Source organism: Lepidochelys kempii, chromosome 22, assembly GCF_965140285.1.
Source record: "Lepidochelys kempii isolate rLepKem1 chromosome 22, rLepKem1.hap1, whole genome shotgun sequence".
Classification (NCBI taxonomy): domain Eukaryota; kingdom Metazoa; phylum Chordata; order Testudines; family Cheloniidae; genus Lepidochelys; species Lepidochelys kempii.
In genome coordinates, this window is record NC_136401.1 from 23098439 (window position 1) to 23126158 (window position 27720).

Genomic DNA, 27720 nt, shown 5'->3' on the forward strand with positions numbered 1-27720 from the left:
CAGCCTTGCCATCTCCACGCTGAGTCCACCAAAACAACATTGTGTAGGGCGGTGTCAAATAACCGAGGCCGACACAAGTTGTTCTTCACACAGCGCACAGTCAACCTGTGGAACTCCTTGTCTGAGGAGGTTGTGATGGCTAGGGCTATAACAGGGTTTAAAAGAGAACTAAATAAATTCATGGAGGTTAAGTCCATTAATGGCTATTAGGCAGGATGGCTAAGGAATGGTGTCCCTAGTCTCTGTTTATCAGAGGGTGGAGATGGATGGCAGGAGAGAGAGATCACTTGATCATTACCTGTTAGGTTCACTCCTTCTGGGGCACCTGGCATTGGCCACTGTCGGCAGACAGGATACTGGGCTGGGTGGACCTTTGGTCTGACCCAGTATGGCTGTTCTTATGTAAGTGTAGCAGTAACACAGCTAAGAAGAAGAAAAAAATCCCTGTGTCAGGGAAAACATGATGGAACTTTGTGGACAGGGCTTAGCAGTCTTCTAATTTACCCTCAATAATTATGAGTGGTGATTGTCATCCATTCTGTAGATAAGCCTTTCTCTGGGGCTAGAAAGCCTATTCCTTTGATAAATAATTGATAAAACTTCCCCAAGATTAAATATAAACACTACCCTGCAGAAAGGAAGCCTGACTGAAATACAGGTTGCTGTCATGCAGAAAAAAAGTTTACTCACCTTCTCGTAACTGTTGTTTCTCGAGATGTGTTGTTCATGTCCATTCCAACCAGGTGTATGCGTGCACGGTAGCCGGAAGATTTTCCCCTAGCAGCAATTGTAGGGTCAGCCAGGGCACCCCCTGGAGTTGCGCCTTCATGGTGCCCAATATAGAACCCTGCCGACCTGCCACCCCCTCAGTTCCTCCTTGCCAGCTACTCTGACAGAGGGGAAGGAGGGTGGGTATTGGAATGGACATGAACAACACATCTCGAAGAACAACAGTTACGAGAAAGTGAGTAACTCTTTTTTTCTTCTTTTTTGAATGCTTGTTCATGTTGATTCCAATCAGGTGGCTCTCAAGCCCAAGTTCAGGAGGCGAGGTTGGAGTCGTCCACTGATTGGAGCACTGCTCGTCCGAAGACCGCATAGTCTCTGGCCTACTGAGAAATCACATAGTGTGTGGTGGAAGTGTAGATAGAGGACCATGTCGCTGCTCTGCATATTTCCTGAGTGGGGACCTTCACCAGGAATGCTATTGATGAAGCCTGTGCCCTGGTGGAGTGCACACTGATTGGGGGTGCAGGAACCCCTCTCAAGTTGTAGCAATCATGAATACAGGACGCTATCCATGACAAAATGCGTTGTGAAGATACAGGCAGTCCTTTTATTTTATCCGCCACTGCCACAAATAACTAGACCGATTTTCTGGATGCTTTCATTCTCTCTATGTAAAAGGCTAGCATGCTGCGGACATCCAGAGTGTGTAGTCTCTGCTCCCTGCTGCTGGAATGTGGCTCAGGGTAGAATACTGGGAGAAAGATGTCCTGGTTGATGTGAAACTGTAACACAGTGTTCGGGAGGAAACCAGGATGAGGTCTGAGCTACACCTTTTCCTTATAGAACACAGTATAAGGGGGCTCTGAGGTTAGGGCTCTGAGTTCAGACACCCTCCTAGCCACCAGGAATGCCACCTTGTGTGAGAGAGAGAGAGAGGAGGGAGCACGTTGCCAAGGGCTCAAAGGGCGGTCCCATTAGCCTAGAAAGGACCAGGTTGGGGTCCTAGGTAGGGACAGGCTGTCGGATGTTAGGGTATAGCCTGTTGAGCCCTTTTAAAACGCAGCTGACCATAGGGTTAGCAAACACAGAGCGGCCCTCCTTGTTCGGGTGAAAGGCTGAGATGGTGGCTAAGTGCACTCTTATCGATGACAACGGAAGCCCCTGCTGCTTCAGATGGAGGAGGCAGTCCAGAATAAGCGGCACTGGGGCCAGCGTCGGAGACGAATGGCGCTGTGCCGATCAGATTAAAAATCTCTTCCACTTGGCAAGGTAGGTGGCTCTCGTAGAGGGTTTTCTACTGCCAAGGAGGACTTGTCTAACCTGGTCGGAACAGGAAAGCTCCATTGGGTTCAAACATAGAGCTTCCATGCTGTGAGGTGAAGCGAGTCGAGGCTCGGATGTTGAAGACGGCCGTGATCTTGTGGCAGAAGGTCCGGGAAGAGCGGCAGGGTGATCAGAGCTTCCACGGACATGTCTAGGAGAGATGTGTATCAGTGCTGTTGGTCCCATACTGGAGCCATCAATATAACCTGAGCTTGTTCCCTCCAGATCTTAAGGAGCACCCTGTGACCCAGTGGTATAGGCGGAAAGGCATACAGGAGACAACATCCCCAGTGGAGGAGGAACATGTCCGCTCTGGAGCCTGGGTTGTGGTTCTGGAAGAAGCAGAACTGCTGGCACTTCCTGTTGTGTTGCATGAAGAATAGGTCTATCTGGGGAATGCCCCAACTCTGCCCTGGAGATCAATCTCCCTTCCTCAACCAAAGCTGAGAATTCAGCTCAGGAGTCCAAGGGAGGTAACCCTAAACTTAGCCGTCATTGAGCAAGTATTGTAGGCGTACCTGCTGACAATGGCCTGTTGGTTGGAAATGTGGAGTTGCAGTCCCCCTGTGGCGTAAATCTTCTGGCTGAATGGGTCAGTTTTTTGCATCCCTATTCTTGGGGGAAGGGCCCTGGAAACTCTGCCTCTCTTGCTGGCTAGCAGCGTCCACCACCAGAGTCAGGTTGTGAGTGAGTGTGTAGATGTTCGTAGCCCTTGGAGGGAACAAAGTACCGCTGTTCATTGCATTTGGTGCCACTGATGGCTGGTCTCTGGATCTAGGGAAAGGAGGTTGGCTGCTTTTGATCCTCCTCTTCTTCTGCACCGGCGATTGGGACCGGTGCCAAAGGCTGGAGCGTTCCCAAGACGCTCCATGACGGTGCCTAGAGTCCTTGGCCGTGTCTTTCTTCAGCACCTGGTCTCTTGAAGAGGGCGCCGGCGCGCTTTGTGCTGAAGATGATGTGCTGGTGGTGGGATCCCCGGCACTGGGGTCCAACTGCGGTCGAAAAGCTGCCTCCATGAAGAGGATTTTAAGCTGCTGCTCTCTTTCTTTCAGGGTTTTTGGTCAGAATTCCTGACAGGTTTTAGAGCAGTCTTTGTGGAGACTCTCGCCCAGACACTGTAAACAGGAGGTGTGGGAGTCACTTTTTGGCATGCACTTCATGCAGTCCTTGCAGGTCTTGAAGCCTGGGGATCGCAGCATGCCCCAGAGGCAACAAATAAAGGAGGGAAACGGGTGGGGTGGGGGGGGAACCCCCATAAATGAAACTTACAACTAACTATACGAAACTACACCACAGTATCTGAATAAACAAGGTGAGTACAACAGGAATCGAACTGCTAGGTCACTTGCCGGAGCAAGAGCAAGGGAAGTTACAGTTACTGTGACTGGCCGTAAGAAGGAACTGAGGGGGTGGCGGGTCGGCAGGGCTCTATGTTGGGTGCCATGAAAGCGCGACGCCGGGGGCTCCCAGGCTGACCCGTCGGCTGCTGCTAGGGAAGAATCTTCCAGCTACTGTGCATGTGCATGCACACACACCTGACTGGAATCTCCATGAACAAGCACTCTAAGAAGAAACCGTGGTTTCAAACAAATGGTCCTTGTCTCCTACCTCTTGGGCAAGGAGGGTTGTGGAGGCAACATGCTTGCAAGCTTCCCATGACAGAACAGCAACCCTTTTCGGCCCATTAAGGAATGTAACAGTTGGGTTACATCCATGCTTGTGCCTATACCTTTCCTAAAGCACACAGATTGCTCTCCCATGATGATCAATAATGTGACATGACTAGCCCCTTTAATCATAGGATCTTGGTAAGCCTCAAACTACACCTGTAAGCCTATACTGAGCCAGAAAGGAAGCAATTTGTCCAACGGCACATGGGAGTCAATGGCAGAATGGTTTCCCCAATTCTTATTAGTTTCCTCCTCAGACCAGAAATCTTAATTTTTAAAAAGGGGATGGTTGGGTTGGTCATCAGAGATGCCATATACCTTTATTGTGTTTTGCCCAGTTGTATTTGACAGGAGCTGTTTACAGCTTGGATGGATCAGATAGCCTGAAGGACACTATGCAGACTGGTGTTAATTATCCACAGCAGGTAAATAAATAAATGCCTCTTAATTTCAGTTGGTTTTAACCTTCAAATTTCAAGTCAAATGAAAAAGACAAAAACAGGCCTTTTAACATATTTCCTTCAGTCCAGTCCTTAAAATCTTTAGTCTTCTGTCAAGGTTCCTTCCCCACTCTGAACTCTAGGGTACAGATGTGGGGACCTGTATGAAAGACTCTGTAAGCTTATTCTTACCAGCTTAGGTTAAAAACTTCCCCAAGGTACAAACTTTGCCTTGTCTTTGCCTTGAACCCTATGCTGCCACCACCAAGCGTGTTTTAAACAAATACAGGGAAAGAGCCCACTTGGGAGACGTCTTCCCCCAAAATATCGCCCCAAGCCCTACACTCCCTATCCTGCGGAAGGCTTGATAAAAATCCTCACCAATTTGTACAGATGAACACAGACCCAAATACTTGGATCTTAAGAACAATGAAAAATCAATCAGCTTCTTAAAAGAATTTTAATTAAAGAAAAAAAAAGAATCACCTCTGTAAAATCAGGATGGTAAATATCTTACAGGGTAATCAGATTCAAAACATAGAGAATCCCTCTCGGCAAAACCTTAAGTTACAAAAAGACACACAAACAGGAATATACATTCCATCCAGCACAGCTTATTTTACCAGCCATTAAGCAAAAGGAAATCTAACACATTTCTAGCTAGATTACTTACTAACTAAAAGAAGTTCTGAGACTGAATTCCTGATCTGTTCCCGGCAAAAGCATTACCCAGACAGACAGACGGTTTGTATCCCCCCCTCCCGACTTGAAAGTATCTTGTCTCCTCATTGGTCATTTTGCAGCAAGGTTATCTTAGCTTCTTAACCCTTTACAGGTGAAAGGGTTTTGTCTCTGGCCAGGAGGGATTTTATAGCACTGTATACAGGAAGGTGGTTAGCCTTCCCTTTATTTTTATGACATCTTCTTTACAATGTTCTCTGATAAGGCTTACAAAAATGTATATGGAAACCTACTGTTTAACACCCAGGTTTCCCTGCTGTTTCACATTCAGTACCTTTTTTTTTATTTTTAGAATCAAGAAGGACCCAATGATGATACACAGTATGTTGGCATCACAGCCAAGAAGATTCCTCGTCATGCTCAAGAGGCTGCAGAAAACCTGGGTGTCGAACTAGCCAGCTTACTGCTGAGCAAGGGTGCTAAGCGTATCCTCAGTGTTGCAAGGCAGCTCAATGATGCCCGATAGACACATCATTCCCACGCAGCAGCAGCTCTTGCAGTTGGCATGATTCCTGCATGGTCAGAAGTTTGACAGAAAAAAACATGGACTTGGCTGCTGCACTGTCATCCTTCCTTAGGCGGAGTCTCTTATTTTACACTTACATCCCATTTTCCTTTACTTGTGGATCTGAAAATAAAACTTAAAATATTAAACTCTGTATTTTGAGTAGTTATGCCTGTTCAGAGGATACAGTCCAGTTTGCAGTTGGGTGGTTTGTTTCAGCAACTTGTTTACCCCAAAACTATAAGCAAGCTATTTTGAATACAGTAACAAGAATAATTCAATACAAGAAACAACAAGGAGTCTGGTGGCACTTTACAGACTAACAGATTTATTTGTGCATAAGCTTTCATGGGTAAAAAACCCACTTCTTCAGATGCATGGAGTGAAAATTACAGATGCAGGCATTATTTTATTATTAAATCTGTTAAGTCTTTAAGGTGCTACTGGACTCGTTGTTTTTGTGGTTACAGATGAACATGGCTACCCTCTGATATTCAATACAAGAAATAATGCTAAAATGGTAAGGGACATAGGGTGCCCTTTATCTGAGGGCTTGTCCTATACTTACCAGGGATCAGTGTGTGGTAATCAGTGCATTTGTCATCAATTTAGCGGGTCTAGTGAAGACCCACTACATTAACTTCAGATTGCTCAACTCCTGTACTCCACCTGAATGAGAAGTGCAAGGGGAGTTAACAGGAGACCTAGCACAGTGTGGACCCGGTGGTAAGTAGATCCAAGCACGTCAACTTCAGCTACATTATTCATGTAGCTGAAGCTGCGTAACTTAGATCGATCTCCTCCTGGAGTGTAGTCCATCGTACACATACCTCCTTTGGGCTTCATCCTGAGCCTTTCAATAACTGGCAACTGATTACTAGGTGCCAAATAAGGCCCTTGATGACCACCATTGTACTTATATTTAAACAGAACCACCAATGTTTCTGCTCGTAAGGCATCTGTTATGGATGATGCTTGGACAAATGTTTATTCACTGCCATATAAATCAATACTAATTGAACTTATTTAAAAAACCATTAGCATATTCATTGCCAGATTGAATTAACCATAACCAGGCACAGGTGTCTACAGGTGCAACATAGTGTAAGGAAAGTTCGTTAGTATCAACTTAGACTTTTTAAAATAGGTTTGAAATAAGACCTGTTCCCTTACAGGGGGGTGGGCAAACTTTTTGGCCTGAGGGCCACATATGGGTAATGGAAATTGTATGGCAGGCCATGAATGCTCACAAAATTAGGGTGGGGGTGTGAAGGCTCTGCCTAGGGTTGTGGTCAGAAATGAGTTCAGGGTGTGGGAAGGGGCTGGAGTGCTGGGGACGGAGTGGAGGAGAGCTCTGGGTTGGGGATGAGGGAGTTTGGGTGTAGTAGGGTGCTCTGGGCTGGGACTGAGGGATTTGTAAGGTAGGAAGGGGATCAGGGTTGGGGCAGGGGCTTGGCTCAGGTGTGCACGCTTCAGGCAGTACTTACCTCAAGCAGCTCCTTGAAGCAGTAGTATGTCCCCACTCCAGCTCCAACGTAGAAGTGTGGCCAGGCAGTTCTGCTGTGCACTGCCCTGTCCACAGGCACTGCCCCTGCAGCTCCCATTGGACACAGTTCCTGGCCAATGGGGAGCTGCAGGGGCAGCACCTCTGGACAGGGCAGTGCACAGCAGAACCCCCTTTGCCCCTGCTTGAACACCAGCACAGGGCAAGCCCCACACCAGGCATGGGCAAACTTTTTGGCCTGAGGGCCACATCAGGGGTTCTGAAACTGTATGGAGGGCCAGGTAGGGTAGGTTGTGCCTCCCACACCCTGACAGGCCCCCTATGCTCATCCAACCCCCCCCCCTTTCTGTTCTGTGGACCCTCCCCCCACTTCTGCCCCATCCAACCACTCTCTGCTCCCTGATTGCCCCTTATCCAACCCCTCCGCTCCCCCTTACCATGCCACTCAGAGCACCAGGACTGGCACCTGCACTGCCCAGCCAGAGCCAGCCACACCATCTAGAGCACCAGGGCAGGCCCATGGCTCACAGCCCTGTCACCCACAGCACTGGTGACACAGCAAGCTGAGGCTGCAGGGGAAGGGTGGGACAGCAGGGGAGGGGTTGGGGGCTAGCCTCCCCAGTGGGGAGCTTAAAGGCTGGGCAGGACAGTCTCAGGGGCTGGATGTGGTTTGTGGGCCATAGTTTGCCCACCGCTGCCCCAGGCCCTGCTCCCCAGCAAGAGCTGGAGGGCTGAATTAAAACAGCCAGCAGGCCTGAAGTTTACCCACCCTTGCCCTTACACTCTAATCCTTTCAAACTCAATAGCCTGTTCCTTTTACATTAGTAGAATATGCATTTCAACTAGTGATTCATCTCCTTCATCTTACAAGCCACTACTAGTGTCTTCTAGAAATCTTTTAAATTGTAAAATGCAAATATGGTGTTTTGTAAATGAAACAACAGGTTGTTTCAGTATGTATGCAACATCCATTAACTGTACTTCACTTATGAAAGGAATTGTTTCCATACCCATTTAAAGCCTTATTTTTCTTTAGGCATGTACATATTAACACAATTTCTGACCACTGAACCACCCGTGCATAGAATATGCTACAGAAATAGCAGGTCACCCCGTATTTTATTACACAATTTCTACATTTTCTGGGATGTACAGGAAGTTACAAAGGCTACAGCAACAGATTTAGCAGTGTCCAGTGAAAGGACACAGCTGAAAGAGAAATGGTTGCTGTTTCGTTAACTACAAGTTTGTACAAAGCCTAGAATTTTCTCTGGTTTGATCCTGCAGTGGCTGTACTGAGCTTCTGGTTGCAGATGCTGTCTATTGAAACAGGTCAAACAAAGTATAGTGTCACTGCAGAATCAAACTAGTAAATAGTTGTAACATTGCAGACAAAATTGTACAGCACATCAATAAAGTCACACAACTGCTGATATAAGTGACAGCCTTCTTCCACTCAAGAGGCTGAGAGCTTGTTAGTTTACAATGTTTTGGATTGTTGTGCATGATCTGATGCAAAAGATGCCCTCTGTCTTAAAAACAAGATATGTAGATATACAATTTTTCAGAGCAGTTAAAACAGGTAATTAAACAGCAAAAAGGAACTCCTAAAAAAAAACACTTTTCAGGCAATTCATACAGTGGTGCAGTTAGTTCTACAGCTGCATTCTGATGTTTTTTTTTCCCAGTCCTCTGTCGGTACCATATGAAGTTACTTAAAGGATCCAGGAGCAGCAAAGCTCAGGGGGCAACACTTCAACCTGTAAACGTGGATACCGCTTGCACGAGTCTTTGCATTGCTAATGTTGAAACAGCTCAGGTAGGCAGGAGTCAAATGGGTATCGGGGTGGACCATGCCTTTGCAGAGCAAAAGAGACCCCGCGGCAGCCTCCTCTGCCACTCGGGCTTTGCACACAGCAGCTTCACCGGAAGGGGCAGAACAATGGGGTTCGGGGTAGCAGCTGAGTTTACTGTTAAAGCTGGAGCTATGCGCTGCCCCAGGCACGTGCGCAGCGGTAGGGAGCCTAAGCCGGGGCTCCTCGCGATTCGTACAAGGGGCCGCCGGGCGGGAGGCCCCCACGCAGCTTCCCCACTCGCACCCAAGGGAGTCTTCCACGCCGCGGCTGTTACGCCTCTAATTCTCCTCCCCCCCACCCCCCAGCGCCGTGCGAGGGCGGGAAAGCCTGAGTCCTTCAACCCCGCTTGAGGCGCGGGGGGGCTCGCGCTCTCCCCGCCCAGGAGCCCGCTGAGGGCTCGAGCAGCCTACGGATCCGCAGCTCCTACGGCTGAGCCCTGGGGGCGGCCCTGAAAAGGGCCTTGGGGGGTGGGGGGGTGAGTCTCCGCCGGCGGCGCGTGGCCGGCCCTAGTACTCCTGGGACTGCTGGCTGCTGCCCTTCTTGCCGCTCTTGGCCGGCCCGGCTCCGCCGCCGCCCGCCTTCTTGGGCAGCAGCACGGCCTGGATGTTGGGCAGGACCCCGCCCTGCGCGATGGTGACCCCGCCCAGCAGCTTGTTGAGCTCTTCGTCGTTGCGCACCGCGAGCTGCAGGTGCCGCGGGATAATGCGCGTCTTCTTGTTATCCCGCGCCGCGTTGCCCGCCAACTCTAGGATCTCCGCCGTCAGGTACTCGAGCACGGCGGCCAGGTACACCGGGGCGCCCGCGCCCACCCGCTCCGCGTAGTGACCGCGCCGCAGCAGCCGGTGCACGCGCCCCACGGGGAACTGCAGGCCCGCGCGGGACGAGCGAGATTTAGCCTTAGCCCGGGCCTTGCCGCCGCTCTTACCGCGGCCGGACATGGCGCGTGAAAGTGGGAGCGAAGCACGCGGCTCAGCGGCCCGCTCACAGAGCTACGCCCAGGCTCTAGCGCCAGAGCCGGAACTGCTGCCTGGTGGCGAGGCGAAGCGCGCTCGTCTTGAGCCGACCCTTCACCCACTCGCTTTCTATTACAAAAAGATATATGTGTCTATAGTCTTCGGCGGAGAGCCAGACCCAGCCCCCTGCCCAGTGACGCTGCGCTCTGCCATTGGTGGGCAGCCCAGACGAATGGCTCCCCTGGATTGGTTAGCCTCACGAGCCGGCAAAGTTTTACGCGTTTATTGGCTGCTAAAATAAGCCAATCAGAAGGCAGGGCGCCAAATTCAAAAGAGGCACAGAGGCCAAAGCGCCAATAACGGAACACAGGAGCCTCTTTCTCGTTGCTTCCCCAGCCCTTTCTCCCCAGGCTGGGTAGTAGCAGCCTTAGCCCTTCTCTGTTGAAGTGCCCGGTGCGGAGACCAGCCTTCCCCCAGGGTGAACACGCCCACGCTCTTTGTCTGCCCTGTGAACAGGTCCTCCCCCCCCCCCCCCCCCCCTTGCCCCTGCTCCTAGCTAAAGGCAGAGCTTGGGCAGCAGGGACAGTGAGACCAGGGCTTGAATGCCAGCTGGTAAATTCATTCCCCCATTCAGCCTTCCCCTCAGAGCCTGCAGAGTGGTCAGTGGCTGGAACTGTTGGTGTACCTGCCCTGCGAGCAAAGTGATGGCAATGGAGAGACAGTAATTATGTAAAGCAGGATGCTAGGGGAAACATACTGTATCTCAATAATAAATCATTTGAATGAGAAAACAAAAATATATTAGGGGCAAGGAAGGGCAGGGGTGCCTTCCTCCCCGGCTCCTTTCCCAGCTCCCTAGACAAAAGATTCAAGTCATATTTGCAAATCTTCCTTGCGCTGGTTATTCCCAGTAATGCTAATATGTCTACAGGCCCGTGATGCTCATGGGACATTAACACGAGTATCAGACAAATTACTTCTGTGCGCAACCAAAGCACAGGACAAAAAAAATTCAGCAGAGAGGCCAGTGTAAGAGTCTTTACTCACATCTGGAAAGGGGTCTTGTGATTCACAGAGACAAAGCGGGATCACTGCAGCCATTTGGAGGGGAACCACAGAAAGTAAAAGGTGGATCATCAGGAGGTGCTGGCATTTCCCTTACCCCGGCAGCTCAGTCAAACATCATAGAACAAGCGTACTAGCTGGTACCGGATCAAAAATGCAATGGTACTGCCCCCTACCTACAGAGGGAAAAACAAGGAAGAGAATTGGAATCTAGCTGTGCTAAACGCTTTACCGAGTGGTATGAAGATGAGGTCCCTGTATCAGCTTACTGGTACTTCTGCATATGACCATCCTTCGTAAGTAACACAGAAGTTAATTTAAAATATTTCCATGTCTTTACTTACAAGGGAGGTGGGGTGGAAATGAGAAGACTGGGCAAGATTATTCTCTCTGAGGAGGATAGAATCATAGAAGATTAGGGTTTGGAAGAGACCTCAGGATGTCATCTAATCCAACCCCCTGGTCAAAGCAGGACCAACCCCAACTAAATCATCCCAGCCAGAGTTTTATCAAGCTGGGCCTTAAAAACCTCTAAGAATGGAGATTCCACCACCTCCCTAGCAGTATAGTTCTTTATAGCAGAGCCTTGGCTTCCCTAGGGAGGTGAGGATCAACCCAGGCAATAGCAAGCTAGTTGGTGTGATAGAAGGGAAGAAGTAAAGATAAGTACAGGAGTGGAATCAAATGTTCCCAACGCCTGAGAATTTTAGTGTGGATCTATCCACTGCGGAGTATGTCCTCCTCCCTGAGGGAGTGTTTGCCTGACCTGGATAAGCAGCAGCAGGACAGTGAGCGTTTGCTCTGGAGCTGGTCCAATAAGCTTTATAACAAAGTTAATGAGTGTCATGTTATTGCACTCTGTGTATTCTTCATCTTCATCCAATTCCTGTCTCACATCCACTATATGTAAGGTCTCTGATACCTGGGGAAGAGAAGTGTGTTAAGCACCATTTAATTAGATGCATTAGTTGTTTACTGCTTAGAGCTTTGTATGGTGCACGAAGATGTATTGAAAGTTTCTTCCACAACACCTTGCCAACAATGCCCTCTGTTGTTCCACTCCTAAGTTCTGATCCAAAACTCAGTGAAATCAATGGAAAGACAGATCAGGCCCCTGGCAATCACTGCTAGTCATGCTTCGTTTTGCAAGGTTTTAGTAATGTGGACAAGTGTCCACCAGAGATTGGGATGAGAGTATACTGAACTTGTTTCCTTTTACTCAGGACTTGACTCCAGGTGCCCAGAGGCATGGGGTGGGGAGGGAGTTTTGCACTGCCACCAATTCCCAAGTGTATGGCTGCTAGCGGAAGACAAATTTTACTTGTCTTTCTCAGGTTACCTTTAGAATATACTTTCCCAGTGCTGAAAGACTTTTGGTTCTGAATTTGGAGTAGCTCATCTCCAGCTTCCCTGTATCAGGATTGAGCCTGAAAAGAACACTGAAATATTAGTCCAATTGCAGCAAAGAGGCAGCTTAATCTCTCTATAAAAGAGACGGGGTTGTTTAAAAAGTGAATGGTGGAAACAGCTGGAGTAATCCTATGCATGTAATAGTCCCAGTAATGTTAGGAGTCTCAGGTGTGTAGCCACTCAAAGAAGGCAGGGGCAGGAGAATTTTTGGGGTGGTGGTAAGAGGGGGTTAGTTGGTTGTATTTCAATTGCCACAACATTCTCAAAGTAGAAACACACCCACACACTCTCTTCCGCCCCACCCCCCCTCGAACCCTCAGGATCTTCTGATAACAGCACCTCAGGGATGGTATAAACACTTCAATGTGACCTGTGCGGTTAGGAACAACCATTTTGTAACATTGTTAAGGAACAGCATTACAGCTCTGGTCTTTACAGGGTTAACAAGATTATTTGTTAACATGGTGATAACTCAGTCTACAAACCTTTACCCAAGCTATTAGGGACCGGTGCATTTAAACTAGATCCTCCAGCAAGGTTGATTTTGCATCACAGACATAAACTTGGTCCGCATTAAGCCATGCTAGTACTACAGTGCCCCATCAGGACTCTGCAGTTTCTACCTTCTGGGAACCAGTAGGAAGGACATTACTATTGCTGTTTGGCAGGAGGCAGTTTTCTGCTGGGCTGAATTTACAGGGCAGCAGCTCCTCTCTTTACACCCAGCTGTTTGCAACAGGAAAGGTTAGAATTTTTTGTTAAGTTTAAATGTTGTGGAAAAACACTGGAAACCATAAAATCATAGCATCCATAATCGTTCTAGGTCCACAGTTTTCTCTTGTCCTTGGGCAAGAAGAGGGTAGTTGTTACCAAGTGAAATTCCCCACACAGTCCTGTTAAATGCCCTTGTCCCTAGGTGATGAATAAGGTCTACATTTCACTTCTCATTCCCTCCTTCAGCCACAGCAGATGAGGCATATATTTTATCCTTTAGGGAAATCTGCAGACATCCCCACCCCCACTTCAGACCCAAAACAAGCCAGAGCCAAAGGCATCTCCTTGTTCCAAATACATTGCATCTCACAGTCACTTACACACTTCTTACCTGGGCAGCCGATGACGGGGACAAGGAATGATGTGGAAGAGCTGAGGCAAAGAGTAGAGGAAGTTGAGCACTTGTGGGATGAAGAAGAGAAGCATTGTCTTACTGAAGTGCCCAAGGATCCCCACCACAGCAAACGTCATACCAGCAAAATAGCAGAAGGTGTCACCTACAAACACGCTGGATGGATACCTGCAACCCACAGACATAAAAAATGGGGATGGGGCATAGTATTAGTGTTAAAGATCAAGTGTAGGAAAGTCTGGCATTCACAATCTTACTGCAAGATTTTAAATCTAGTGCCTGAGTTATTTGCTGGAGAGATTATTAGTGTGTAGGGGATTGGAGGACAGATAGTCTTGTGATCAAACCATAGAACCTCGAGTCAGAAGTCCCTGTTATTGTGCAGTTCTCTGGTGCAGTCAAAGTCTTCCAATGGATCAACGCACCAGAATCTTTGTGCTCCAGCCAGAATATAGAGATCAGCAGTCCATTGTTCTATTTCTGAGAGCTTGTGAATTGTTAAATTACTTGTCTCCTCTAAGTATAAGGGGGAGGGAGCCTTATAATACTATGAACATTTCTTTATTTCATGTAGTCTCTTACCAGTTGTGGTAAAGCAGCCCCAGAGTAGTAAAGAAAAAGGGAATCATGAAGTAGAGAGAAAAAATGTGGTCATCTCTATAATCTCCTGTAGAAAAGAGAGAGAGAGAGAGAACAAAATTACTGACAATGTAGCATCAGCCACAGTGGTCCAGAAGTATGTCCAGAGTGTGGATCTGTCCATTTTAGATTTGTATACAGTGCCTGTTAAGAAGGTATCTCACGAGAGTCTTCAAGAGGGTTACACTAATACACTGGACCAGATACAAAATGGGTGTCATGGCCCCACTTGGTACATAAGCATTATCCTCATCTGAAGATCTGCTCATCTTTCTAGACATCAAACATTTCCAAGTACAGGCACCTAGCTCCCTTGGATCTTTTCCCTGATTCAGAACCCCCAAAAGACGCATACATTTTCCTTACCATTTAATTCAACAACATTGAATGTGATGATGGAAGCAGCTATCACCAGAGACTGTCCTGCCTCAAGCCCATTAATTCCAGCAAGAATATTGATGGCGTTGGTGCAAAACACTGCTAGCATGCCCATGTACACATAGTACAGGATACCTGCAGATGAGACAGAGAGAAGGGCCTTCACACCCAAGTTTTAAAGGGGGGGGTCCTAGATTCAATTTAGTAGTATGTACCTCTTTGCCTTAATGAATGATCACAGCACATTTCACAACAGTTTAATAAACATCTCCTGCTCACAAGAAGTTGGTATTACATACACACACACACACGCACCAAGCACAGATATGGAAAAAGACAGAGGATGGGGCAGAGGTCACAAAAACAAGTCAGTGACAACACTGGGAACAGAATCCACGCCTTCAGATTCCTAGTTCTGCACTTCAATCAATTTGCCATTCACATTTAAGCACCAAAAGCATTTGGCACTCCATGAATTTAGGGCCTGATCCTGTAAAAGTGTTGAGTGCTTCTCTGGGCAAAGCTGAGAATATGATAAATTGCTGAACTAATAACTTGATAAGACTATCAACCCTGTTCTCTGGTATCAAAATCTATGTTCCAAATAATGATCTGCATTGAGAGGAAACCCACAACTGTGCACATATTGCCACCTGCCACCCTCAGGAACTTTGGCTTTGGATCGCCTTTTTACCCTTAAAAAGAAAAGGAGGACTTGTGGCACCTTAGAGACTAACAAATTTATTTGAGCATAAGCTTTTGTGAGCTACAGCTCACTTCATCCTTGTGGCTAGTGTTAAGCTGATGATCTTCTTGTGCTCCGTCACTCACCCAGGTCCAAGTGCATCCCCAACACCACCCGGAAGGGCTTGGGTACCACAATAGTTGTGTTCCCAAAGTTAGTGAAGTAAACCATAAGCAGAGGAAGGGAGGCCATGGTAGGAAGTAGCAGCTTGTGCCGCCAGCGCAGGTTCAGAACATCATCCGCAAAGCCCAGGAAGATCATGCAGCAGATGGCAAGAAGGGAGCCAATGAACTCCACAAACTGAAAAACAGAGTGGGGACATGACCATGGTTATTAGATACATAGCCACCCAGTCCTCCTTTTCATATGCCACAGGACATCACATTTGGCTTTGAAATATGATACATTTGAAGACCCCCAACAAAATACGAGTATTTCACTCCAAGTCTTAACTACACACAAGCTATCCTCACTGAGACTTGCAGGACCTCTTGGTGGAGAGCAATACAGGCTTTAAAGAGCATCATGGAGGGAGACACTTACCTCATGGTGTGGAAATGCCTTGCACTGCTCCTCTACAAAACAGCTCAGAAACGGCACAGGAATAAAGCAGAAAAGGATGATCAAGAACACAGCCCCACTGATCACACCTTGGGATTCAGGACTGAAACACATGGGGGGGGGGGGAAGAGAAAGAGGTTTAAAACAACAATCACTATACCCAAGTATTGAGAACTTCACAGCTAGTCCTGTATTCTCACTGCTTCTCCACTGGAATGTCGTAACACAGGGAATAGCCAGCTATAACGGTGCAATGTTTTGAGCCCAGTACTCCTGATATCCAACAGCAACAAAGCTGTTAAACCTCACAACACATTTTTAGCCTCTTAAAATTCATTATATAGTAGTCCAGAATGAAGGTAAGCCCATACCCAACAAGATAGCATACATCTGCTTTTACTAAATCTCTCCTATTGATTAGAATATAAATTCTCTTGGTAAATGCCAGTGCCTATGCTGCTGCTTAGCCAAGCAGCTTGTAAGTGACAGTAAAACAAATAAGATTATAAACAGAGATTGGGTTGAACCAGAATTTCAGATCCTAACTCTCACAATATATGAGGAAGGTCAGAGGTCCAGAGCAAGAGAATCCATTGGCATAGGTAGGTCTTCACCAAAGCACTACAGCTGTGCAGCAGCAGGTGTGACGCTGTAGTGGTTTATGAGTACACAAGCCCAGTGTGGTGCCTGGATTGGTTTATGTTTACAGAAAAATTAAAGGGAAGATAGAAGTGATTAATCAACACAGAAACATAAGACAATCACACCAGCTACTGAATATAAAGCAGAGGATTTCACACAGTGGTATGAGATCAGTTGCTAGATTTGAGAGAGGTATCCTTTACAAAGGAGGACCTACTTCTGACAGGTCTGAATGTTGTTACTAGAAAACCGAGGGACCCAAATACCACTTAATAAATAATATGCGTAGTTTGGATTGCTCTGGCACCTTCCAGCAAATAATTTCAAGGTAATTTATTGTTTAAAACTGAATTACTTAGGTCTCACAACAACACTATGAGGTACAGAAATATCCTAGTTAAATGGAAGGAGAGACAGAGGCAGAGATGTGTGTAAGATCATACATCAAGCTCAAGTCCCTTTTCCATGCTTTAATCAGTAGATTATGCGTTTATCATTTTTAAATGTCAAGTAATTTGTAACTACCATGATTATTACCACACAATAAAACTTAACGAATCAGTAGCTGTTACTTACATGGGCTGTTTAGAAGTTTTGTTCAAGTCTATCCCGAAGAGCTTGGCAGCAATGAAATGATCCTTGAAAGCTGGGATCAGTGTCAGGGTAGCCACAAACCCCAGGAGAGCACCACAAAAGTTAATCAGCAAAGGGATCACTGGTAACCCCCACATATCAGAGACACCCTCGAGGAACAAGAGGACTTTTTTTGGGGCGGGGAAGCAGCAGCAAAGCTGACCACAAGAGTCACTCAGTTGCTAAAGTTAATGTACTCACGCTGTGTACATGTGTTTATATACTGGTTACAGTACGTGTGTCTAGATATACGTTCCAATGTTTGTATGTGGGTGTACAGCTCCAGGATCAGCTGCTTTCAAGTCTGATTCTGAATTTGACTACTGATCCTCATAGCTTTAAAAAAAATGTAAATAAAAATTGCCTCCCCCGCTTCAGGAGTGCGGCGCTTCCCCGAGGAGGGTGTGGGTGGATCTTCTCCTTCAGGTTGGGATAATCCAAGTTCTTTGCTTTCTGATAAAATATACAAATAAAAAACCACAAAATAAAATCACATTAAAATACTGAGCTTCTTCCCTTACCCGGCTGGCTTTAAAAAAACAACAAATCCGGAAGCTTTTTCCTCTCAGAATCTTCACTGCCCTGAAGATGTTTCCAGTCGGACTCTATAGAACAAGGCACCAACTACTGCCCTGTCACTACGCGCTCTCGCAGAGAACCGGCCGAGTACCTGACCGCCATCTTTGATACTGGCAAGGGCGACTAAACGCCACTTTAGGATTCTGAGTAGCGCAGCTGTGGATCTGCACCCGAACTGCCTCAGCCGTCGTAGACATTCGGGGGCTGAGACTGGCTCGGCCTAATCTAGGGCAAGGGGTGAATCCAAATGTCCCCCCTCAGCTCTGGGAGTTAGTTCATCAGGGCCTCTCCGGATGCAGCTGGATTGGGGTTTACAGTGAGAACAGCTTCACGAGGTAAGTGCCAAATTTGGGGGTTAATGTGAATTAATTGCAATCTAATGGCTGCCCGGACTCCCATTACCCAGATCAAAGATGGTTACCTGCAAGTGTCATATGGTGCCTGGCTTGGTCTTGCTCCTGCTTTTAACTACGCGTCATCTTCTGATTGGACCCAGTCTAGGTGCACCGACCCCAGTGGTAATTCAGTGTCAGTGACGTGCTGATGAAATACAGAGGAGGGTTCTGCTCCGCTAGGTGCAGTATTACAGGGGTTGATCTTCAATCCCATTTTTCAGAGTAACAGCTGTATTCGCAAAAAGAAAAGGAGTACTTGTGGCACCTTAGAGACTAACCCTAACCAATTAGTCTGTAGCTCACAAAAGCTCATGCTCAAATAAATTGGTTAGTCTCTAAGGTGCCACAAGTACTCCTTTTCTTTTTGCGAATCCCATTTTTATGAGCTGTCCCTAGTTTTCTCCAAAGGGGTTTGTTTTTAAGAGACTTTCATGATCACTCTGTGGGAGTCAATGAAGTGGCTCTTTGCTGTACTGTAGCATTATGAGGAGTTGCTTCCTCTTATTGCAACAGCTAGGGTAATCCTGTAGTGCTGCAGAGGGTAACTAGAGTAATTATTATAGCTACTGTAGAAATATTTAATTATGTTTTTTTTGCAAGAGATCAGCAGTGTATTTGTATTTAATTATTGTCATGCTGCCAGTCAGTATTACCTATTGTCTGCCTAACTGGAGGGCTTTTCTTAGACCCACCTGTTTCTCTGCAAGATAGGTCTGTTTTCTTAGTCCTTTCCTGAGAAGAGAGATGGTGATTGATAGGGGAGATATGTCAAATGAGGGTTGGATGGGTAAAGTTGTTTAGGATTACGAACTTGTGGGGTATTATCTTTAAGACCCATTAGTATATTCCTTTTTCCTCTCTAATTTATTCTGTAGTTAGTCTGGGGTGTGTTTTATATAAACTACACTATGCTTTTATCATGAAGTTTTTAAATCCATAAATATGCTGACAACTAAAGATGGTATTTTCAAATATACTAAGAGTTAAAGCTTCCTCCTTTGAAAACCCTAGTAAAAATTATTGCATATAGTACTTATTTTCAGTTCTCCGCTAATTCTTTCAACTCCTGTCTAGGAGTTACCACCTTTGAGTTCATTCCACCAGAATAAGCCATTCCCTTAAGAGACCATGATGCATCACAATTACATCAGCATTGTGTGATGACTTTGTATTAAAACTTCAAGAGACGCTGACAGTGCATCATGCATTAAGTCCCAGAAATGACTTCAGGACCAAGAAATTCCTGCAAATGGGACATGGGATTGTTCTGGTAACATTAAACTCCCTATTACAGGGAAATGGACCAGGATCACTACGTGTTTTGTGATTAAGTATTTCCTTCATTGGTTTAAAATGTACCTACTATTCTTGTCACTGAATGACCCCTTTTCTCCTATTATAGGACAGTGTATAAAAACGTATAGCATCTTCTTTATTTGTACAGTACCTAGCACAGTGGTGTCCCAGTTCATGACTAGGCCTGCTAGGTACTAGGATAAATAATAAAACAACCAATGTGACCACACTCCAGGATTTTGTTTGTGATTCTAGCAATTGTCAGAATTACTGAGCCAGCTGCAGCAGGGGCAAGGCAACGTTCAGTGTAGTAAAGAGTAATAGAGGCTGAATTTGATATTGACACACTGCACAAATCCAGAGATTTAGGTTTGGGCATTTGACAGGCTTACCCCTTTCTGCCCAAAAAAACCCCAACTATGAGCTGGGTGAAAGGCAGTCTTTCCACCTCTCAGTATCTGAACTGGAATGACAGTTATGATTTGGGTGCATCTCCTAAGTGGGAATTTGTGGCTACTGAATCTCTGGAGACCTGATTGGCTGAACTGGAGGAGCTAAGGGAGAGAAAAAGGTACATAGATGAGACTTTCCGGGACACAGTATAGTGGTACCATCCCAGTCTGACAGCCTATGTGTTGCTGAGGAGGCTGAAAGTTTCAGGGAAAGAGAACATCAAACTGGAGCAGAGGGAAACAATCCCATAGTTGGGACCCTCCTTCCAGATGATGGGGGAAAGAATCCCAGTTATTAGGAAGAAACAGGTAATAGTAACGGGGGAGTCGATCATTAGAAATATAGCTAGGTGGATTTGTGATGACAGGGAGAACAGGATGGTGAATTGCCTGCTAAGTACAAAGGTAACGGATCTCTTGAGACATCTAGATAGACTTATGTACAATGATGGGGAGGAGCCAGTGATCGTGGTACATGTAGGTACCAGTGACATAGGAAAAGATAGAGAGATCCATGTGCAGGGCCAGTTAGACAGGCAGAACTGCAGGGTCTCAATGCATGGATGAGATGACAGAGTAGGTAGGAGGGTATTAGGTTTATTAGGAAGTGGGGAATCTTTTGGGAAAGGAGGAGCCTATGCAGGAATGATGTGCTCCACCCAAACCAAAACAGAACCGGATTGCTGGCATGTAAAATTAAAAAGGTCATAGAGAAGTTTTTAAACTAAGGGCTGAGGGAAAGGAGACAGGTGTAGAGGGGCACACGGTTCGGACAGAGACATCCCACAGAGGAGGATAAGTTAACAGGGATTTTCTATATCCTAGTGAAGAGGAGAGGATAGAAGTTGATAAAGTACTGGTAGGAACTCAAGAGAAACAGTCAAATGAAAAAGAGTCCCATTCAATTCTATCACATGAAGGCAGGCAACTAAAAAGTGAGAGATTTTATAAGTGCTTGCATACAAATGCTAGAAGTCTAAATACTAAAATGGGTGAACTTGAGTGCCTGGTATTAAATGGGGATATTGATATCATATGCATCACAGAAACTTGGTGGAATAATGACAATCGACGAGACACGAACACCAGGATACAAAATACACGGGAATGACAGAATAGGTCATACTGGTGGGGGAGTGGCACTATATGTGAAAGAAATCATAGAATCAAATATAGTAAAAATCTTAAATGAATCAAACCGTACCATAGAATCTCTCTGGATAGAAATTCCATGTTTGAATAATAAGAGTATAGCAGTAGGAATACACTACCGACCACCTCACCAGGATGGTGATGATGGTCATTGTAAAATGCTCAGGGAGATCAGAGAGGCTCTAAAAGTAGAAAACTCAATAATAATGGGGGATTTCAACTATCCCCATATTGACTGGGTTCATGTCACCCTAGAAGGGATTCAGAAATAAAGTTTCTAGACACCATTCTTGGAGCAGCTGGTCCTGGCACCCACAAGGGGAGAGGTAATTATTGATTTAGTCCTAGGGGGAGCTCAGGATCTGGACCAAGAGATGAATATAGCTGACTAGACCATTATCTAATTAAATTTAACATCATTATAGGGGGGAAATACCAAAGAAGCCCACTGCAGTAGCATTGAACTTCAGAAAGGGGAACTATACAAAAATGAGGAAGCTAGTTAACCAGAAGTTAAAAGGAACAGTCACAAGAGTGAGATGCCTGCAAGGTGCATGGAAACGTTAAAAAAAACACACGATAATAGAGGCTCAAACTAAATGTATACCCCAAATTCAAATGAATAGTAAGCAGTCCCAAAATGCCATAATGGCTACATAAAAGAACAGGAGTACTTGTAGCACCATAGAGACTAACAAATTTATTAGAGCATAAGAGTAAAAGAAACAGAGGCAAAAAGATACCCTTTCAAAACTGAAAGTCAGATCCTATTGAGGAAAATAGAAAGCATAAACTCGAGCAAGTCAAGTGTAATTAGGCAGGCAGGCCTAAAAAGAATTAAGAGCAACTAGCAAAAGACACAAAAGCTAACAGCAAAAAAATATTTTAAGTACACCAGAAGCAGGAACGTTGCCAAACAATCACTGGGGCTACTTGGATGAGTGATGGACTAAAGGAGCACTCAAGGAAGATGAGGCCATTAAGGAGAAGCTCAATGAAATCTTTGCATTAGTCATCACTGCAGAGGATGTGATGGAGAGTCCCACACCTGAACCATTCTTTGTAGGTTGAGTCTTCCCCAAACTATCCCCCCAACGTGGGAAACATAAAGAAAAGAAGGAAACCTGGATCTGGGCCTGAAGATTTGTCTGTTCTGGAAGACCACTGAAGATATTGTACATAATAATACTTTGTACTTATGTAACTCCTTTTATTTGAGGATCTGAAAGGCTTAACATACATAACTCATTCAAGCCTCACCCTTCACCTCTTCTCCCCATGAAGAAAGTCAGAATAATTTGTTTCACAGATGGAGAAACTTAGTGCAGAGAAGTGAAATTATTTGCCCAAGGTCACACAGTGAACAATGGTAGAATTGGTATTAGAACTCAGAGGTGTGACTCTCAGCCTTCTGTTCTAACCATGAAACTATCCCTGTGAGCCTGACCCAGCACATCCTTATGTATAAAGAAAAGGAGTACTTGTGGCACCTTAGAGACTAACCAATTTATTTGAGCGTGAGCTACAGCTCACTTCATCGGATGCATACTGTGGAAACTGCCTTATGTACTATCCTTATGTATGTGCTTAATTCAAATTACATGAGTAATCAATCCCATTTACTAATCCCCAGTTATTTAGGCTTCTCACCATACTTGAAACTGAGCACATACATACTTGTACATTCAGTGCCTGTGTCTCCTTTTTTAAGAACAGGGTTTTGCCATTTTCCAGAATTTCTCCTCCCGTTGTACTTGCATGTTAGATAAATGACACCCAGCACAGATGTGATTGCACTTCAGTGGCGCTGTCTTTATATTCGTCCTGCTTATCTTCGCTCGGGTATCTTCTGAAAGCACTTATGGCTGATTGGGTGTAAAATGCCTCCCAATCACAATTCTCCACTCACATCGCAATAGCATCTTACATCCACAGTAAATGACTATACAAAATGCAAGGCTTGGGAGAATCAGACTCTAAAGAGCTGTTGTATAGAAGCCACTATATAAATATAAAATCTTATTTCTCTCACTACCACAGTACCACTCACTACCTGTATGAATTTGAGCAGTTCCCCATCTCTGCACTTCAATTTCCCCACCTGTATAACACAGGGATAATCAAGTATGACTACAGCAATCCAACACGCCAGTATCTGAATCTCCCAGAGGGAAGGGACCGTCTCCTTGCCTATCTACTTCTACATGTACTAACCCCTGATTATTCGAACACATCAGCTGAGACAGTGACACCCATCCGCCCTTCTTTGCCTTTCCCGTGCTGGAGGGACTGCAAGAGCCTGCTAGGGACGAGGCTTCTTTCTCATTTGGCCTCAGGGTGAATGAGTGGCTGCGTTTACAGTTTTGCAACAACAAAAACAAACCCCGCTGCTATTGCAGCAGCAGAGGCCGGATCCGTGCTCTCCGTGGCTTGTGGCGCTGTGGGGTCATTGAGAGAGCGCAGAAACCAAGGCACTCTCATTTCCTCTGGAGGAGGCGGAGCGGCGCCTTGAAGGAGTCCGCCCAGCAGGAGGCGGGGCGCCCTAGCTCCCTTGTCAGCATTAGCTCTGCGCACGCAGCCCCGGTTGGTGCAGCCCCGGTAGAAGCTCGGTTCCGCCTGAACCAGCCTCAGGGAGAGTGCAACTAAGGAGCGTATATGGAGCCGCCCAACAGCGGCTCGGCCAGCATGGAACGCGGAGCAGATACAATGTAGCAAGTGGATGAGCTGGGGAGAGACCGGGAGCCACCACCCTCGCCTATCATAAGGGAGACCGGTAGCGTCCTTCCCTCCTCCCTTTTCCCTGGAAATCCGTGTTTATCCCGGGAGTAGTGACTGAGATTTGGGCAGGCCCCGGCCCTTGAGATGCTCCCGTACAACTGCCGGAGATCGGGGTGAGGCCCTGGGCGGCTCCTCTCCCCCAATCATGCCTCCCGGACCCCCGTGAAACCCTTACTAGCCTCCCCGAAGTTGCTGAGCAGAGAGCACCATGGAGCTGGAGCTAGGCTGGGCGGCTCTGGTGCTGCTCTTCGCCGCCTCCCTGCTCACCGTCTCGGCCTGGCTGTTGCAGTATTCCCGGGGCGTGTGGAGCGGCCGGGGAAAGCCGGAGACCTCGGGAGGAGCTCTAAGGGAAGCAGGCATCTGGAAGTCCTTACTGAGACTGCGGGTGGCCCCGGACGGAGCTCCCGAGGAGGCGGTAGCGGGGGCCAGAGGGCTCCTTGCTTCGCTCTTCGCCTTCAGATCCTTCCGGGAGAACTGGCAGCGAGCTTGGGTGCGAGCCCTCAACGAGCAGGCCTGCAGGCACGGGGTAAGAGGCAGGGAGGAGGTGCTGGGCCGGAGCCGGGCATGGGGCAGTAACTCCAACTGGATTATGGGGTCAGCGTTTAGGGGATCGGGTGTTTGTACACCTCACAGAAATGTCACTTGAATAGCTGCTGTTAACCCCATTCTCTGTCTCCCCCAGCTCGTGTGAAATAGGCCTCCAAAGAACAAAATCGGGGTTGCCTATAAAGTGGCAAGTGGCATGAAAGGGAGGGGCTTTCATCCCTCCTCAGATTAACCTTAAAGTGCTCTGGAAAACAGAAATTGCTGTGGATTTCCCTGACTCCTGTCCAAATAATCTTTGAATGGACAATCCTTGAGGGGGCCATTTAGGGATCTGGGCCAAAAATTGGGGCTTGGTCCTGCTTTGAGCAGGGGGTTGGACTAGATGACCTCCTGAGGTCCCTTCCAACCCTGAGAGTCTATGATTCTATGATAAAGGGGGGGGGACTCTTCTGTAGCCCAAGTAGAGTGGGACATTGGGAACTGGGGTCTTGGCTTGTCCTTAGTCATGCAGTGTTAATAATGAGAATTCAAGTGCACTGAAACCAGAAATGGAAAGTAAAGTTTTCACAATCACGGTAATGGAAGTTAGAGATGGAAAAGACCTTTCAGAAAATCCCCACATTGTGCCAAGTCTCTTCCTTGTGGGACATCTGACCACTTGCATAAATGAACTTTTTTGTGTTATCATACAATAGTTACTTTCCCACTAATGCCCATAATTACTAAACCTGAGCATACTTTAAAATGAGACTTTTTATCCTTAACATTTCTGGTTTTAAGTTCTACCTTTTGCTCATTTGGAACAATGATAATAGACTAGATAATTTTATTTTCTGCCTTTCATGCACTAGCCTAATACTATGTTGCGGTTGTAAGCACTACAAGTATTTTAAGAATACTTTAAATATGAACTATTTTTGTTCTAAAAGATACTGAGATTTCTGTTTTAACAGTAAATTTTGTAAAACTATTTTCTAGCGCACAACTCTAAGTAATGTAAAACTATCTGACATTGCCAGTAAAAGGCTTCCACAGTAATCTTAACTTCTGAATTTCCTGGCCAATGTTCACTTTAATCTCTAAGCCTTACTATTGCATTATCGTAGGTTTTAGTATTGAATTTCCTAAAAAAGAACATTCCTAATTGAGTCCTCATGGAAACAAATGTAGCATCCCACAGTGCCTGCAAGGTGATGACTTTCATTCTGGACCCAAAGAGAGTACAGGTATAGTGGGTCCAGTATTTGAGGTTGCCTGCTGTGGTGGAAAGGTTTGTGGACGTCCTGGCCTTTCTAGAGTGTTAAGAGGTTGCTATAGGCTTCTAAAAGTCTGAGACAAAAGTCCCTGAAGGCTAGTTCAAAGTCATGTTCACACCAAAAAAGGAGATTGACAAGTTTATTATCTTTGTCACATCCAGGACTTTGCTGCCTCAATGAGAGAAGAAAATGGATATAAAATTTGTGTGTATTTTTGGGGAGGGAGGGAATGTTTTATCCAAGGGGAAAGCCCCATGTTGTTGCGGATTGCATTTGAAATGATAGTGCATAACAAAGCTGTGTGGAAGTATAGCCTGATCAGTGGAGCCTTGAGACCTAAACTCTCATTTCCATAATTATCTTCCACAGCATAAAGCCAAGTAACTTTCCCCTGTAATTCTGTTGTTAATTCACTTGCTTCAATGTAGATCTCAGGTGATTAACTTGCCTTCCCCCAAGTCTGTTTTGTGTATGTCAGCAAGTTAGTCAGTAATATTGAATGTAGCAAATCCTGTACAGCACAGGAAGAAACACTTGTCTTGTAATCTCTCATTTGCATATAAAATTACAGTAATATACCATTGATTTTTCAAATGCAAAGTGAAACACAGAAATTCAGTGTTCAGAAAGACAATCTCCTGATAGGATAATGAGGCTGACTGTAGACTTTGTATATGTTTTAGCTTATTATTTATGTATACAGTATATCAGAGGGCTATACAAATGTGGCATATTGTTTCATGTAGGAAATGTTACAGGAAGTGATTAAAATGACTTTGTTGTCCAGATAGTAACAGTTAGCCTAATAGGGCTCCCAAACTCAGTACTGACTGCCTTCCACAGTTTATGTTGCTAAAATAGGTTTTAACCTGGCCAAGAAGCAGAATGGAATAAATAAGAAAGCAATGTTATGAAATAAGGAGTATGATGAAAGTTCAGACCACATAAGTCTCTCTCAGCTTTACCACACGAGATATTGTCAAAGTTGCTATCAAAATTCAGGGTTCGTGAAGTCTAACTTTCACAAATGCTAAATTGAATAGAAACATTTAAAAAAATAATTCCATTGAAAGTTTGTTGAATATTTTCTGATGTTTTTTTTCAATCTAAACATTGCACTTTTTAGTGCAGTAATGCGCAACCACTGGCAAGGAAAACTCACTAGCAACTACTACTCCTGCTTGCCTTGTCCAAGCTGAAAGAAACCCACAACCTAAACAAGCAGCATGACTAAATTCTTTGTTTTAATAATCTCACGTGTTACTAGTTAAAAATATATTTAACCCAGCCGTGCACCAGAAGAGATGGTAAAAAGCATTTTATAAAGGTTAACAGTCTTAAAGCAAAAAGAAAAGGAGTACTTGCGGCACCTTAGAGACTAACCAATTTATTTGAGCATGAGCTTTCGGATGGGCTATCACCAGCAGGAGAGTGAATTTGTGTGGGGGGGTGGAGGGTGAGAAAACCTGGATTTGTGCTGGAAATGGCCCACCTGATGATCACTTTAGATAAGCTATTACCAGCAGGACAGTGGGGTGGGAGGAGGTATTGTTTCATATTCTCTGTGTATATATAAAGTCTGCTGCAGTTTCCACGATATGCATCTGAGGAAGTGAGCTGTAGCTCACGAAAGCTTATGCTCTAATAAATTGGTTAGTCTCTAAGGTGCCACAAGTACTCCTTTTCTTTTTGCGAATACAGACTAACACGACTGTTACTCTGAAACCTGTCATTAAGGTGCCACAAGTACTCCTTTTCTTAAAGCAGTGTGTTCCAGCCCATTAAGTGCCCTACTGTGGATATGGACTCTGCATCACAAAGGATGCAAGTACCTGGTGTGGCTACCCATTCTGTTGCAGCAGGAGAGTGAGTTTGTGTGTGTATGGGGGTGGGGGGGATGTGAGAAAACCTGGATTTGTGCTGGAAATGGCCCACCTTAATTATGCACATTGTAGGGAGAATGGTCACTTTGGATGAGTTATTACCAGCAGGAGAGTGAGTTTGTGTGTGTGGTTTTTGGGAGGGGGGTGAGGGGGTGAGAGAACCTGGATTTGTGGAGGAAATTGCCCAACTTTATTATCATGCACATTGTGTAAAGAGTTGTCACTTTGGATGGGCTATCACCAGCAGGAGAGTGAATTTGTGTGGGGGGGTGGAGGGTGAGAAAACCTGGATTTGTGCTGGAAATGGCCCACCTGATAATCACTTTAGATAAGCTATTACCAGCAGGACAGTGGGGTGGGAGGAGGTATTTTTTCATATTCTCTGTGTATATAAAGTCTGCTGCAGTTTCCACGGCATGCATCCGATGAAGTGAGCTGTAGCTCACGAAAGCTCATGCTCAGA

General features: G+C 45.9%; 4 protein-coding genes across 19 annotated transcripts in view; 2 read left to right on the forward strand and 2 right to left on the reverse strand.

The window, feature by feature from the left end:
• The window catches only part of LOC140901580 (porphobilinogen deaminase), a 29722-nt gene extending 24160 nt beyond the window's left edge, over positions 1 to 5562 (forward strand). For 5 of the 6 annotated variants that reach the window (XM_073320662.2, XM_073320663.2, XM_073320665.1 and 2 more), the window contains 2 exons: positions 4061 to 4147; positions 5196 to 5562. In XM_073320662.2, coding sequence (XP_073176763.1) covers positions 4061 to 4147; positions 5196 to 5369 — 261 coding nt within the window. In that variant the 3' untranslated portion in view covers positions 5370 to 5562. The other variant, XM_073320664.2, reaches the window with a different exon arrangement.
• DPAGT1 (dolichyl-phosphate N-acetylglucosaminephosphotransferase 1) lies at positions 3960 to 18079 on the reverse strand. Of its 2 annotated transcripts, none has more exons than XR_012155896.2 (10): positions 16864 to 17909; positions 15628 to 15748; positions 15171 to 15384; positions 14328 to 14474; positions 13905 to 13989; positions 13302 to 13490; positions 12126 to 12213; positions 11553 to 11708; positions 10769 to 10962; positions 3960 to 5531 (listed from the first exon to the last, which is right to left on the reverse strand). XR_012155896.2 is itself a non-coding variant. In XM_073320676.1 (10 exons), exons 2-10 carry the CDS (start codon positions 17016 to 17018, stop codon positions 10897 to 10899), a joined length of 1221 nt encoding a protein of 406 aa, XP_073176777.1. In that variant the 5' UTR covers positions 17019 to 17373; positions 17921 to 18079; the 3' UTR covers positions 10747 to 10896. The 2 variants fall into 2 exon arrangements, 1 of the variants encoding a protein (XP_073176777.1); XM_073320676.1 differs by lacking the exon at positions 3960 to 5531 and adding an exon at positions 17921 to 18079 and having other exon boundaries at positions 10747 to 10962; positions 16864 to 17373.
• On the reverse strand, positions 8013 to 10242 carry H2AX (H2A.X variant histone). Its single transcript, XM_073320682.2, has one exon. It carries the CDS (start codon positions 9704 to 9706, stop codon positions 9275 to 9277), a length of 432 nt encoding a protein of 143 aa, XP_073176783.1. The 5' UTR covers positions 9707 to 10242; the 3' UTR covers positions 8013 to 9274.
• C2CD2L (C2CD2 like) overlaps positions 17563 to 27720 on the forward strand; it is a 40629-nt gene continuing 30471 nt past the window's right edge. The window contains exons 1-2 of one of the 10 annotated variants that reach the window (XM_073320656.2): positions 17563 to 17834; positions 18969 to 24098. In XM_073320656.2, the coding sequence (XP_073176757.1) occupies positions 23781 to 24098 (318 nt within the window). In that variant the 5' untranslated portion in view covers positions 17563 to 17834; positions 18969 to 23780. Of the gene's footprint in view, positions 17835 to 18968; positions 24099 to 27720 lie in introns of those variants that run through there. The other 9 variants (XM_073320655.2, XM_073320649.2, XM_073320658.2 and 6 more) reach the window with 9 other exon arrangements.